The following is a 14,889-nucleotide window of genomic DNA, read 5'->3' as shown; positions in this document are numbered from 1 at the left end:
AGGATATCAGATATTTAAGAGCACAAGAAGAGGTGGGTAAGAAATAAAATTATTATTATTAAAAAATTATTGCTGCTATCTTTGGTTTTCTTGTTGATAGCTAAAATATAGGCCAGAGACAAGCAATTGCCTAGGGTTCAGGAGATGAACTAGCTCTTTGAGTGGTCTTGATTACTCATTCCCCTCCCTACTTTTTAAAGGGTCAGGGACAATTTTGCCATTATATTGTTCGTTCTAGGCCAGTCTAGCTCCAGGTGTGGCCTCTTTCCTTGAAGGCAGTGTTTTTCAAACTGTGCTCCTCCAGGTGTTTTGGACTTCAGCTCCCAGAAATCTTACCAGCTGTTAGGAATTGTGGGAGCTGAAGTCCAAAACACCTGGAGGAGCACACTTTCAGAAACTCTTGTCTTAAGGATTAACTGATCACATCAAGGTTATTTCCTTTAAGAAAATGGCAGTTATTTCTTAAAAGAAGAGAGTCTAATGATGGTGACTGAAGGTATTTGGCAATAAAAAAAACAACTGAGGGGTGCTGCAAGGCCAATAACAGATCATATTTTCCCACTGCTGATTTAGACTTATAGTAAGCATACCACAGAGGGGTCTGGACAAACAAAAAACTGCAGAACATCCTGGAGTGGGAAACCAAAAGCCAACAACGGCAACAACGAAAGACAGATAGTCAATTGCAAACAATACAGCAAATGTAAGAAGCAAAATACTATCTATGGAATGACAAGAGATACAAGCGGTAAACAATTCAAATGTCTATAAGTATCACATAAACTAATGTATAAGACAATCTGTTGTTAAGTCGAGGACAGGTTGTGGGACGCAAATTATGGATTTTGATATGATCTGTAGATAGCTGTCCCTGGCTGCAATTGCCATTTCCCCATCCAGGAATTCAAAAAGCCCAGAAGCGTCACAGTGGGTAGGGATTGGTGCTTCTTTTAAGTACTCTTGGGACAGACTGCACTCTTGTCTTTTGCCATTTGACTCGGGTAAGGGGATAGTTCTTTTTTAAGAATAAAAGTTAACAGATAGTACCCACATTCGCCTGTGGATAAACTGATCCAGTATTTTTGGGTTGCTTTTTTGACTAAAATTTCTAGATTTATATATGAGCATTTAAGGCATGTGAATCCAACTGGAGTACACTGGGGCCCCTTCTACACTGCCATATAAAATCCAGATTATCTGTTTTGAACTGGATTATATGGTGGCGTAGACTCATATAATCCAGTTTAAAGCAGATAATCTGGATTATATGGCAGTATAGGAGGGGCATGAATGGCTAATTCCTCCCAAATCCTGTTTTGTCATCCAAATATTAGGACTGATTATATTACTTAAAATGTCACAATTCTGTTATTTTTGCTTCAACAGATTAAAAAGCATGAATCTCAGGCTGCTTCCAGACAGCACCAAATTGTGGGTTTTAGTTAGGGGCAAAAAAAACCTGGGACCTGAAAAGAAGTCCACATATTGGTCCCGGGATTTCTGCCTCTGACGTCCACACTTGCTGCTTTGTTCTGGGATTTTGCAGTCCCTAAGATGGCCATTTTGGGATGCCTGCCGGAAATTTTGGCTTTGTTTTTTAAAAAAGTAAGATGCGAATGGAGCCTCCGGTGGCTCAGTGTGTTAAAGCGCTGAGCTGCTGAACTTGCAGATCGAAAGGTCCCAGGTTCAAATCCAGAGAGCGGCTTGAGGGCCCGCTGTTAGCTCCAGCTCCTGCCAACCTAGCAGTTTGAAAACATGCCAATGTGAGTAGATCAATAGGTACCGCTCCAGCGGGAAGGTAACAGTGCTCCATGCAGTCATGTCGGCCACATGACCTTGGAGGTGTCTACGGACAACGCCGGTTCTTTGGCTTAGAAGTGGAGATGAGCACCAACCCCCAGAGTTAGACATGACTGGACTTAACGTCAGGGGAAACCTTTACCTTTTTTAAAAGATGTGAATAAGCAAATCATTGTATAAGTTCTGTTTCTGGGTTAAAAAGGCTGTGCAGACAAGTTTGACTGAGTACTTGTGCCTGGGAACCACGGGGTTCTGTTCTTGGGTTATACATGCCTGTTCCTCATTGCTTTTATCATAAAAACATGCGGAAAGTTGATAACATGGCAACACCTTTGTTTGTGTGCCACAATCTTCATTAAACCTGTGGAGGATGAAGTTTCTCTTGCCAGGATAAAGTTTTTGCCCTCTACCTCTAGTCAACTGTTGACATGTTTTTAGAATAAAACCAATCAGGAACAGGTATGTATGACCCAGGAATAAACCAACATAAAAATTCCTGTATTTTCTGAGTGTAGAGATATACAGAGATTCGAATATCCACATTTTCTGGCCAAAACTGATATTCCCACACCTGAAAATCTTGCGTTTATTGGCCTTTGTAGCGATTGCTTCTGCGTTTTAAGGGAATGACGTTTGGCCACCCTCCATTTTGAAGCGAGAGCTCCTGGGATAAAGGTACTGTCTGGACGGGCCCTCACTCCTTCTTGAAATTTGGATGTTTCAGTGATAGAGAACTTTTATTTTATTAAGATTTTGGCTTGATACATAGTCTTCAACAGCTAAACAGGGTGCAAACCTTAAGTTACATTGTGTAATTTGTAAGGGAGTAATATTTGTAAATATTCCTTAATAAAGTTCAAATATAAAAACAAGGCAAGTCCTGGCTCAGTTATAGTTTTCTACCTATTAGAGCCAGGACTTGTAGCCATGTTTTGTTTGTCTTTCTCTTTAACTTTTCCTAAGTATGTTTCCTCTATGTGTTTTTAAAGAGAGAAAAAGATTTGTTACATGCTCCTAAGTTTTACCCTCGGACCCTCATTTTGCAGCCAAAATCCATAATTTTGGCTCCAAAAATTAATCTCCAATTATACTTGAGGTAGATTTATACATAAGTATATACGGTGCTTGCATTGGTGGGTGTGGTTGTGGCACAAGTTCATATACATAGCAAGGTATCCTACCCTAAACAGGTATGTACCAGAACTAGTTCACATAGATATATTTATTATCTGTGATTCTCTATGGAATAAGTGATCTATGAACTTTATAAAATGTTAATTAAATTCTACTAATGGCTATAATCTGAGTAAATGAGCCACCAACAAAACAATGCTCAAAACAAAACAGAAAGATACCTGATGGTTTTACAATTTTTAGCCTAGCAGTTTAATAGATCTTAATAGAGGCAGATGATTTCCATCTGCAAAATACATTCTAGAGACATGGGGAGCAGCATTATATTATAACTAGATTAAACTATTTCTCTATCTAACTCAGGACTTTGAATGTCAGCACTTCTCCAGATTATCAGGAGGGAAAGGTCTTTCCCATCAGGTACTTCCTGCTCCTCCTGCCACATTACTACTCCTTTTGTAACATCACCATGCAGAAGAAAGAGAGAGGACAGGTATGTGAGTCCAAGGCACAGTGAGGCTTATTCCTACTCAAACATATATTGCAGCTAAACTAAGGTTTAGAACTAGACTACCATGAGCATTTCCCTTTATAGTGACTACATTTAACAGGCTACACCTACACCAATACTTCAGATCAAGTAAGTTTGCTGACATGAAAGAGGAACATTTCTCCTATCAGGTGGTGATCTCTCATCAGTTCCAATTCTACATACATGTACAATCCATCCATCAGATCTGAAGAAAGACATCATAAGAAAGAATGACTGAACATGAACCATAACTAAAGAGCTAGAGTTGCCCTTGTTTTGCTAGTTTTTCCCCTTCTTTTTTAGCCTTTTGGGAAGGGATTGGGCCATTTCAGTGAGTTTCGGTCCTACATACCTTTTGTTCTTCTCGTTCTATAGTGCCGACACATTTTTGTAATCCACAGGCTCTTAAGAAGTCTCGCAAATATCCAAATAATGTTCCTACGCCAAAACCCACAAATGTAAAGACAGCAACATACATAGGTGCTTGTTCAAATGATTCATTAAATGGTCTTTTGTAAACAGCTCCATTTGCCACACCATTTTCCTGAAAATAGAAACAAAGATAATTATATAACAACAATAATTTCATAAAGAGGAACACATGTCTCTGACAATACCAGTTCCTCATGTCTGCATGTATATCCCCTGCCCATTCACACTTACCCGCTCTGCCTATCTGACCAAGGGCGGATTTACACTGACCCATAATCTGGGGCTGATCTGGTGTGCCCTATGTTGGATTGGCCCCAGGTATGGTTCACACATTGAATTTCCCAGCTGCTGTGGGGGTGGGAAGGAATCTCATTAACCAGTGGTGCTGGTGGGTGGCTACCTAACTGTCCACCGGCCCTCTGTGTTGCAATGATCTCCCTTCTTGTGTAACCAATAAGAACAAGAGGAGATTAGACCCCTCCATCTTCCTGGTTGCACAGGAACCTATGCTGATGTTGGAACAAGATGCCCACAGAGGCCAAGAGCTCACATGGAACTTTGTGGTCAGCTGGAAGGTAAGGTAACAATCCAGCAGGACCAATAAGGTATTTACTGGCCAGTGTAGATTCACCTTAAGACTTGAAAGGCAAGCTATGAAGGAACTAAATAAAGATATCACTAGATTCTAAAGTCAGTACAATGATACCTTGACTTAAGGGTTTAGTTCATTCTATAACTGAGCTCTTAACTCAAAATGCTCTATCTCAAAGCGAATTTTCCCATTGAAATGCACTGAAATGCTATTAATTCATTCTGGGATTAATCAATTTTGTTACATGTTTTAAATAAGACAATGCACATTATAAATAACAAATAATGTATAAATGTACATTTACATGGAATTATAAAAAAAGAAAGATCTACTTTAAAATGGTAGAAGCACAAAGCAAAGGGGCAGATGCATCATAGTTTTTGTACTGTACTCATTCCAGCCTCCCTCCCTCTCTTCATGAAGCCAAACATGCCAGGAATAAAAACCACACAAATCAACTAATCCAAAGTTCCTCAAAGCAGACAAGAGCAAAGCAGACAACAATCTCTCAAAGCAGACAAGAGCACAAGGCAGGGAAGAATGGGGCATGGTGGCTGTTCCCTTGAAGCCCTAAAGCCCTGTACCCATGCACTAGTGCTCCCTCTGGTGCTAGCTCTTAACTCAAAATGCTACTCTTGTGTCAATGTGAAATACGGGCGAGTGACAGCTCTTAATTCAAAACACTTAAGTTTGGACGATCTTGATTAGAGGTTCAACTGTATCTGATTTCAAATTATGGTTGTGTGAACACTGGACAGTGAGGAATGCTGACAAAAAAACAGACTAGGAAAAACGGATGATACTACAATGTGAATTGATTCAGTCAAGAAAGCCACAGCTCAGAACTAGAAAGACACATGCTGAAATACTCCAAAACCTGAAAGTGTCAACATGGGTAGCTGTAGCTGATGGAGCCAGAACTGAACGCAGTACTCTAGACAAAGCCTTACTAGTCAGAATATAGTGGGATTATTACTTCTCTTGACTTGGAAATTATGCTTCTATTAATGCAAGCTAAAATAACATTTATGTTTTAATGCTGAGGTATGTATCACTTTCACCCAATAACTGTGCATTTGTTTTTCCTGCCCAATTTCCTAGTTTATCTGGATCCATTTGAATTCTGTTCCCGCCTTTTAATTACCAAAGCATGAGATGTTGTTTTTTTCCCAATACAGGCTAAGATAAATATCACATACCTATATCTACTGTCCATATTTTGGATGGTTCCCCTGATAGCGTGCATGACCTTAAAAATCAGTGATGGGCAACCTTTTGAGCTTAGTGTGTCAAAATTCACCAAAAAACCAAGCATAACTTGGGTGGTGTGTCACTTCAAGAAAAATAATAATTTCACAATATTTATAGTTTAAATAACAAAAATGTATAATTGTAATATATAACTCTATTTAATAAACCAAAAGCTAATTATTTAACTTACCTGCTTAGTGACTTCTTTGTCCATCCATCAGTCAGTTTCTTTTGTTGGTCTTGATATTATTTAACTTGTGTGGGGTGCCGTGAACTAAGATAAGTGAGGGGGAGGGGGAATTCTTTAACTAACCTGCCTATTAGTGACTTTTTGTTGCTGAATTTGATGATGGTTGCTGTGGTTATGTGGTTGCTGGTAATGGTGATCACAAGGCCCCCAGACATGTGTCCCCCACAGCATTCCGCTGCTCATTGCTCCGCCGGCCAGAAGTGAGGTCAAAGATCCCCTAACGGCCTAACCGGAAGTCCCAGAACTAGACGCTCTGTGCCAAAATTCTGTTGTTTTGGCCTACAAACCTCTGGCACAGAGTGTCTACACTAGACTACAGCAAATGTTTCATCCTCAGCTCCTGCATCTGACCGTGCAGGAGCTGAGGATGAAACGTCCTTCTCGGCATGTGGTCCCATACTTCTCTGTATGTGGCCGCATGCGGCCGTGTGTCATCGAAAATGGCTATGCGTGTCAGTGCTGACACGCATGTCATACATTCGCCATCATCGTTATAAATGATAATAAAACTTTATTTATATTCTGCCCTATCTCTTCGGGGGGGGGGCGCTCAGGGCGAATTCTAGCATACAAATGGCAAACATTCAATTCCTCCGTGAAACAAACAAATACCAACGTAATAATTCCACATATGCCCACATAAGTACAACATTAGAACTTAACATCACATTACACATGTACTCTATATACTCACGTATAAGTCTAGAAATGTTAGTTAAATAACCAACCCAAAACCCCTTAGTTGACTTTTTAACGGGTCAATGTAAGTCCTACACCTGAAAATCTTATAAAAAAATGAACTAACATATTGGGCAAAGAATAAGGAGTGGTAGTGGCCAGGGGCAGCTTGCCCCAGGGCAGGTTTGGAGCGTTCCCTTATCTGCAGAATGATCCTCAACTTCTCTACAGGTCACATCAGAATCCATAATTTTTGACCAAAAACCTGCCCTTGATTTGTTCATGAGTTCAACTTATAAATGAGTATATGTGGTAAGTTTCCAGCTAACCTGAGTTCCTAAATTATATTTCTTATCATGTGGAGTCTCATTCTCTCCTTTTCCCCTGATATTACCTTAAATGGCCTGAGAATTGTGACCGTACACTATTACAAGACTTGAAGTTCAGGCACATTTTGCCATTTTTATCTGACTATTTCCACGAGAACAAACTAAAAGTTTTTATTTTATTAAAATATTTGTATCTCCTCTATATCAATGTATTTGAGAGCAAAATACAATGACTTAAAATGTTTTGAAATGTGAGTCAGTAAAGCTATTTTATAATCTTAAAAACTAGATGATAAACTATCTAACAAATTAAAATAAGCAGAAAGAATTAAAACTAGACACATGTATGAACCAGATAAAATGATTAGAGAATTAGCTTTTAAAAGAAATGGTTTAACATTCAGCTGAAATTAAACCAACATCAATGCCAATTGGATCTCTAAGATGAGGGCATTTTCCATCTTATTACCCGCCCCTACCACACTTGGGGCACAAAGGAGAGCCCCTCCAACAGACTTCAGTCTTCAGGCAAACCATACAATTTGAACCATTTATGGCTTCAAATGTTTTCCCCACACTTTAAATTCAGACCAGAAGTATATTGACAGATAATGCAATTCCTTTAAAATTGGTGTCATATGATTTCTCTCTGGTGCTCCGGTGAGCAAGCTACCTTTTTTCCTATCACTGCCCTAGCCTAACAAAGTCTATTGGAGCTAGGACTAAATTTTTTAAACTGGAATGTGAAAACCTCATTGGCAAATTGTATAGGCCAGGTCTAGTAAGAAACAGAGGATTTAGCACCCTTTTATTAAGTCAATGCAATTATACTATATCCCACAAAGCCACATAGTACTTAGTTAACGTTATTCACAGTGCTATGCTTGAAATCAAACTCTGTCTTTAAGGGAGCAGCAGTCTCCTCTCCTGCTTTCATAAAATCATACTACACACCAGTCTCTTTGATTCCTTGTTCCTTTATGTTATCACTTATCATTAATCCATACAATTAATTGTTATGCAAACATCACAAAATACTTGCCTTGGAGGCCTATGACAGATGACCTAAATTAGCTTATGAAGCTGCTCTTTTTAAAATATGATGTAACATCTTATCGTGTTCTATATAGGATAAATGGGACTGTCTCTATGTAAACAATAAAACAAAAAAGCAAACAAAGAAAGGCATGGCAACATTACCTAAAGTGAAGCGTTCTGGGTGTCAGAAGATCGATGCAAATCTGATCTTTGTTATTTGGAATTTTTGCTGTTGTCTAAGTTTATTAGAAGTACATTGCTACTGTGCAACAAGTATCAGGATGCCTACTATGATACTACTACTCCATGCAGTATTCCTGGCCACATGACCTTGGGGGTGTCTACAGAAAACTTCGGCTTGGAAATGGAGATGAGCATGAACCCCCAGAGTCGGACACGACTAGACTTCATGTTAGGGGAAAACCTTTACCTTTAGCTAGCTAAAATGGAGACAATGTGTTGTCGAAGGCTTTCATGGCCAGGATCACAGAGTTGTTGTATGTATTCCAGGCTGTATGGCCATGTTCCAGAAGTATTCTCTCCTGACGTTTTGCCCACATCTATGGCAGGCATCCTGAGAGGTTGTGAGGATGGAGACACTTTTCTTTATTGATGGTTTATTGCACACAAGTCTGGCTTCATGCAAAAACATTATTGAAAATGTTGTTTATAAGGTTACTTTCAGGCTATGTGTATATGAACCATAACTGGATCTCATGTTTAGACTTAGGTCTCATCTCCATTATATATGTGTAAATATTCCAAAATCTGAAAAAAAATTCTAAAATCCAAATATTGGTTCTAAGCTTTTCAGACAAGAATTACTAAACCTGTACCATATTTCTGCCTGTGGAAAACAATTGTTTATTTTCTGAAAACTAATCAGAGATAGGCAACTAACTGCTGATGGACTACTACCATGGACCAGTAGTTTGTGTAGCAATGTTTTAAATCAGGGCTTCTTAAAAGTTTTCCACTTGGGACCCCTTTTGGTTTGAGAATTTTTTACGTGACCCCAGGTATATAGGTATATAAAATAGGTATAATATCAAGCATTTACTGATAGCAAATCAGCATTTGCAAGGCTTGCTAAACAGGATGACTTTCCTTTTTATGAAGTACAGTTGAAACATCTTTTGCAGAGTCCACTATAAACACTGCACAACAGATTTGTGTAAATGGCTAAAACTGCAACATCACAGGTACTAAGGACAACAGTGGCAACAAGAGGCGTATTCACTTCCCCATCACTACACTATGATACACGCAATGCCCTCTACACCTAACACTAGACGGACATTTGTACAAGAGGTTAAATTGATACAATTCCAGTATTTGAAATAGCAACGCCTACAAACCAACTGCAGAACATTTCAACCTTCCGAGAGATACACTTCCTGACTTATAGATAACAATTCTGAAATGAAAAATATCAAGTGAAAATTGGAAAGAGAAACAGCTGACCTTTTGGATATACAGTAGAGTCTCACTTATCCAACACTCACTTATCAAACGTTCTGGATTATCCAATGCATTTTTGTAGTCAATGTTTTCAAAACATCGTGATATTTTGGTGCTAAATTCATAAATACAGTAATTAATACATAGCATTACTGCATATTGAACTACTTTTTCTGTCAAATTTGTTGTATAACATGATGTTTTGGTGCTTAATTTGTAAAACATAGCCTAATTTGATGTTTAATAGGCTTTTCCTTAATCCCTCCTTATTATCCAACATATTCACTTATCCAACGTTCTGCCGGCCTGTTTATGTTGGATAAGTGAGACTCTACTGTACTGTCAAATTCCAAGATTGGCATGCCAAGGAAACTAGCATTTGGTAAGTAGATTTCTTGCTTATAAACAACTGTACAAACAAATCAATGACTTGAAAAACCTGTATTATCTTTCACAACCTTTTGAAGATGTATGGCTAATGTAACAATCTATATCTTTATGTATCTTGTTATACCCTGTTACATTCTTCTGATCCCGCTTTCACAACTATGCATTTAAATATTTATGGCTTTACTACTGCATCTCATTAGTGAATCTGAAATGGCAGATTGAGAGGTAATGATGAAATAATGAAATCATAAAGGTACTGCTAGATTCCTCTCTCCTTTTCCTTTTTTATGCTATTGTCATCATTCTGTACTTCTTTGTTCTTAGTTGAGATCACAAATTAAACATTATATAACATGCTTATCAGATCTTTATCATATATACATACATGAATGCCATGATATTCTCCGAATCAGGATTAACAGAAAGTAACTATATTCCAATTAAATAAAACACCCAATTTAGTTACAAGTGCATTATGTGCAAAATAATTAAGTCCTTAAGATGTGAAGTCTGCTACTCTGTTGCTAATATTCCTATTTTGGTCAAGGCATTTGAGCATGTGGTGACTAAACAATTTCAGATGTTTTTGGAGGAACCATATAATATGTCAATTTTCTCCAGGTGAAAAATGGAGGAAGCACTACCCCAATGTTCTTCCTGCATTTTTCAGCAGCTTTTAATATTAGTGATTATGGTATCCTATTGGACAGATGCTACCAGATTGGGCACTGTGTCTGCTCTTATGTGTGGTGCTGGTTCTAGAGGAAAGCATTGAGGGATTTCCATTCAGTCTCATAATACTAAACTGTGAGATGCTACATAATTCCATCCAGTCTGCCACATGTATGTTTGGAGTGTGGTAATATCAGTATACCAATGACACCTAGATCTATTTTTCTTCGTTGTTGCAGGTGGCTGAAGCTATGCAGACATTCAGCAAATACTTGGCTGTTGTAGTGTGCTGAATGAGAGCCAATGTACTAAAGTTGAATCCTGATGAGAAATGGGCTCTGTGGACCAGAGGATCTTGAGTATGGGTATTAGTGATGTCCTGAATGCGGTTTCACTCTGTCCGAAGGAACAGGTGCATAGATTAAAAGTACACTTAAATTCACTTTTGTCATTGGAGACTCAGGTGGAATCTTCGGCTTGGCATGTCTGGGGCCAGCTTTGATTGGTGTGTCAGCTATAGGCTTTCCTAGAGAGAGGTAACAGCCACAGTAACACATACACTGGTAACTTCCCAAATAGAGTAATTATTAAAAAAGGAATGATCCCAGCATGCTTTTCCATGCCTCATAACACTCATAAATAATTATGGGTAATTAACTAAAACCATCTGTATAGCTTGGATACCAAGTTCTTTAACAGTTAGATTAAGACATTAAAGGATATTTAAAGCTAAAAAAACTGCACTTGTTTTAATTGACACCAGATCCCACCTGATCTTGGAAGCTAAGCAGTTAGCACTTGGATGGGAGATCACCAATGAATACCAGGATCTGGAGGCTATATTTCATAGGCAGCAACTGGCAAACCACCTCTGAGTATCTCTTGCTTAATAACACTCAGTCTATGGGGTTGTCGTAAGTCAAGAGACAACTTGAAGGCACAAATACACATATAAGCCATGAATCCCCTGGTGGCACAGTGCGTTAAAGTGCTGAGCTGCTGAACTTGCGGACCAAAAGGTGCCAGGTTCAAATCCCGGGAGCAGAATGAGCGCCCGCTGTTAGCCACAGCTCCTGCCAACCTAGCAGTTCAAAAACATGCAAATGTGAGTAGATCAACAGGTACCGCTCCGGCAGGAAGGTAACGGCGCTCCATGCAGTCATGCTGGCCACATGACCTTGGAGGTGACTACAGACAACGGCGGCTCTTCAGCTTAGAAATGAAGATAAGCACCAACCCCAGAGTCGGTCACGATTGGACTTAACGTCAGGGGAAAACCTTTACCTTTACCTTTTAACACCTAGTTTGACAACAGTAAGTGTGAAAGGGATCTAGGAGTCTTAGGTCAGTTCCACAAAGGGAAAAAGGCCACTCTGACTCGGATTTAAAAAACTCGGGTCAGGGCGGACTTCTGTCCCCACACCGGCCTGAAAAATCTGCGCTTTTGCCACTGGGTGTCTAGATGCCCCCCCCCCCCCCCGGCTATTAACTGGATCAAGCTACAGGGAGTGATCAATGCCCCTGTTTAAACAGCTCCACTGGCTACCGATAAGTTTCCGGTCCCAATTCAAGATGCAGGTTATTACCTACAAAGCCCTAAATGGTTTGGGACCTGCTTACCTTCACAATCGCATCCTCCCCTACGAACCCACATGGACTCTAAGATCTGCCTCACAATGTGGTGGAATCTCCTTTGGGAGTTTTTAAACAGAGGCTGGATGGTCATCAGTAAGGAGGCTGAACTTTATCCTCCTTGTGGTCTCTTCTAACACTGTGATTCTATGAACTGGTGGTAAAATGGTTACCCAACAAATATTCTTGCACTCTGCTGTGGGTTGGTAAAGCTATAAATTTAGGGAAAACCGCTTCTTTCGGGAATTCACTGATGGGTTTCTTCCACTAGAACTATGACTCAGTTGTAATCTGGCCACTAGGGTTGGGCAAAAAATTCGAATCCTTCTGATGTCGTATCCAATTCGTATGTTTTGTCACTTTTGAACTGTGTTTAGAAAAAGGTTATCCTGTCGTACGTATCCCATGATATCGAACCCTTGATTGCCAATTTTTCGAATGGTGTCGAATGTTTCGGAGGGGGCAAGCATTTGCAAAGGGCTCCTGGACTACTTGACTGCTTATGGGGCACTTTAATCCGCTTTGCAGAACGAGCGGAGAGAGGTATGGGCGTCCTCGAGTGCTTGGCTGTTTGCAATGGGGCGCTTTAATCCGCTTTCCAGAACAAGCGGAGAGAGGTCTGGGCGTCCTCGAGTGCTTGGCTGTTTGCAATGGGGCACGTTAATCCGCTTTGCAGAACGAGCGGAGAGAGGTCTGGGCATTCTCGAGTGCTTGGCTGTTTGCAATGGGGCGCTTTAATCCGCTTTGCAGAACGAGCGGAGAGAGGTCTGGGCGTCCTCGAGTGCTTGGCTGCTTGCTATTGGGGCGCTTTAAACCTATATCCCAGGATCTAGTTTCAGATTATCTGATTTAAACTGGATTATATGAGTTCTCTCTGCAGATAATCTGGGATAAGAAGAAAAGTGATGGATCTGGACCAAGCTTGGCACACACCAGCTGTGAATCCTAGGGGGTTTTTTGGATGGTTGACCCAAGACTTTTGGGAATTGTAGTTCATCCATACATTTTCTCATGGGAGCATTCATAAAAAAAGAGAGAGAGAGAGAGACCATGGTGTAATGTAGTGCAGGGGTTCATAGTCCCTCAGACTGTTGAGGGGCCAGACTGTGGTGAAATAGTCCAAAATTAGGATTGTTGTTGTTGTGTGCCTTCAAGTCATTTCAGACTTAAGTCAACCCTAAGTGTAAAGTTTAGGACAGGGGCCAGGTAGATGCGGGCCTCCAGGCATTGGAGGGCCGCATCTGGCCAACGGCCCTTAGTTTGGGGACTCCTGGTGTAGTGCATTATGGTTTCCTGAGTCCACCAATTTTTACAAAGTTTCAGCCACAAAAACAAAGTTTCTGAAGTAGAACAATGACTTTCAAAGTAAAGACAACCCAATGAAACAGGAAATAAGACTTCCAAACCAGGAACAGATTTCTGCAATTATTATAAAATGGTTTATTATAAAAGCTATAAAAATTCACCAAAAATCAGAGGATAAGGGAAATGTTTTGAATTTTGGTGAGCTATCAGTGTTAAATGTGTTCTACCACTGTACCAAGTTTGAAGAAGATAGCTCAAAAAATGAGGGCGGGAGAGACCTGTAAAGTCTCCCCCCTGCTTTTTTTTGCCACTGCGCATGCGCGTCCACCATTAACGAATTACTTTTGAAATTAACGAATTTTTGTTAACTTTCAAAGTTTTTGAGGGGCAAAATTCGGAAATGACATCAGAAACGAAACGCTAGCGCCCCCTACTTTTGAAGCGAGTTTAGAATCAAATTTTTCATGGATCGCTCAATTCCTTTACTTCCACCCCCATGAAAAACATTTAAAAATTATACCGAGAGATTTGTTTTTAATATAAAAATAATTAATTGTCATTTTAAAAGATAAGTAAGGGGAATAATGAAATTTTGAAAACAACAACCATTCAACATTAAGAAAAGTGGAATGATTCATTTGAATGCACCCCATTTGCCTAGTGTTACTAGCATTGTTCACAATGAAATACAGTACTGGGATATAAACTCATTTATTCTGAACTTGCAGTGGAACTGTCACAGGGGAGCAAGGCAGTAATAGATAGTGACTGCTGCATGAAACGGGCACCATATAAGGATCATAAGGACTATTATATGTAAATATGTGGGCGAGTAGGTACACACATACGGGAAAATTTTCTCCATTGTTAGTGTAATTTTCTTCTGTTCTTTCTTTTCTTTTGTTATTGATAAAATTGTAACTTGTTAAGAACTTTTTTAAAAATCACAAAATGACTTATTTATGTTATTGTTTATTGATACAATGTCATCTAATGAGCATGGCAATTTACAGTAATATACATGGCAACCTAGCAGTTCGAAAACATGCCAATGTGAGTAGATCAAGAGGTACCGCTCCAGCGGGAAGGTAACGGTGCTCCATGCAGTCATGCCGGCCACATGACCTTGGAGGCGTATACGGACAAAGCTGGCTCTTCGGCTTAGAAATGGAGATGAGCACCAACCCCCAGAGTCAGACATGACTGGACTTAACGTCGGGGAAACCTTTACCTTTACCTTACATGGCACTTACAGATGCAGGACAATGAGCTTGTAAGAATCCGTTGAAAAATAAAACTCTTTAATTAGTTGGTTTTGAGCAAATATTCTGAGATAGTAACAGATAACATCTCCTAATTTCTAGAGTAGGCCTGCACAACCTGCGGCTCTCCG

At 39.7% G+C, this 14,889-nt stretch overlaps 1 protein-coding gene across 1 annotated transcript in view; it reads right to left on the bottom strand.

The window, feature by feature from the left end:
* Positions 1-14,889, bottom strand: part of sptlc3 (serine palmitoyltransferase long chain base subunit 3) — a 96,782-nt gene that overhangs the window by 55,542 nt on the left and 26,351 nt on the right. Inside the window, exon 2 of the mRNA XM_008115103.3 lies at positions 3,819-4,010. Coding sequence (XP_008113310.3) covers positions 3,819-4,010 — 192 coding nt within the window. The remainder of the gene's footprint in view (positions 1-3,818; positions 4,011-14,889) is intronic.

Source organism: Anolis carolinensis, chromosome 1 (assembly GCF_035594765.1).
Source record: "Anolis carolinensis isolate JA03-04 chromosome 1, rAnoCar3.1.pri, whole genome shotgun sequence".
NCBI classification, from domain to species: Eukaryota; Metazoa; Chordata; class Lepidosauria; order Squamata; family Dactyloidae; genus Anolis; species Anolis carolinensis.
Note: the sequence above shows the minus strand (reverse complement) of the source record. Positions and strands in the feature narration are given on the sequence as shown.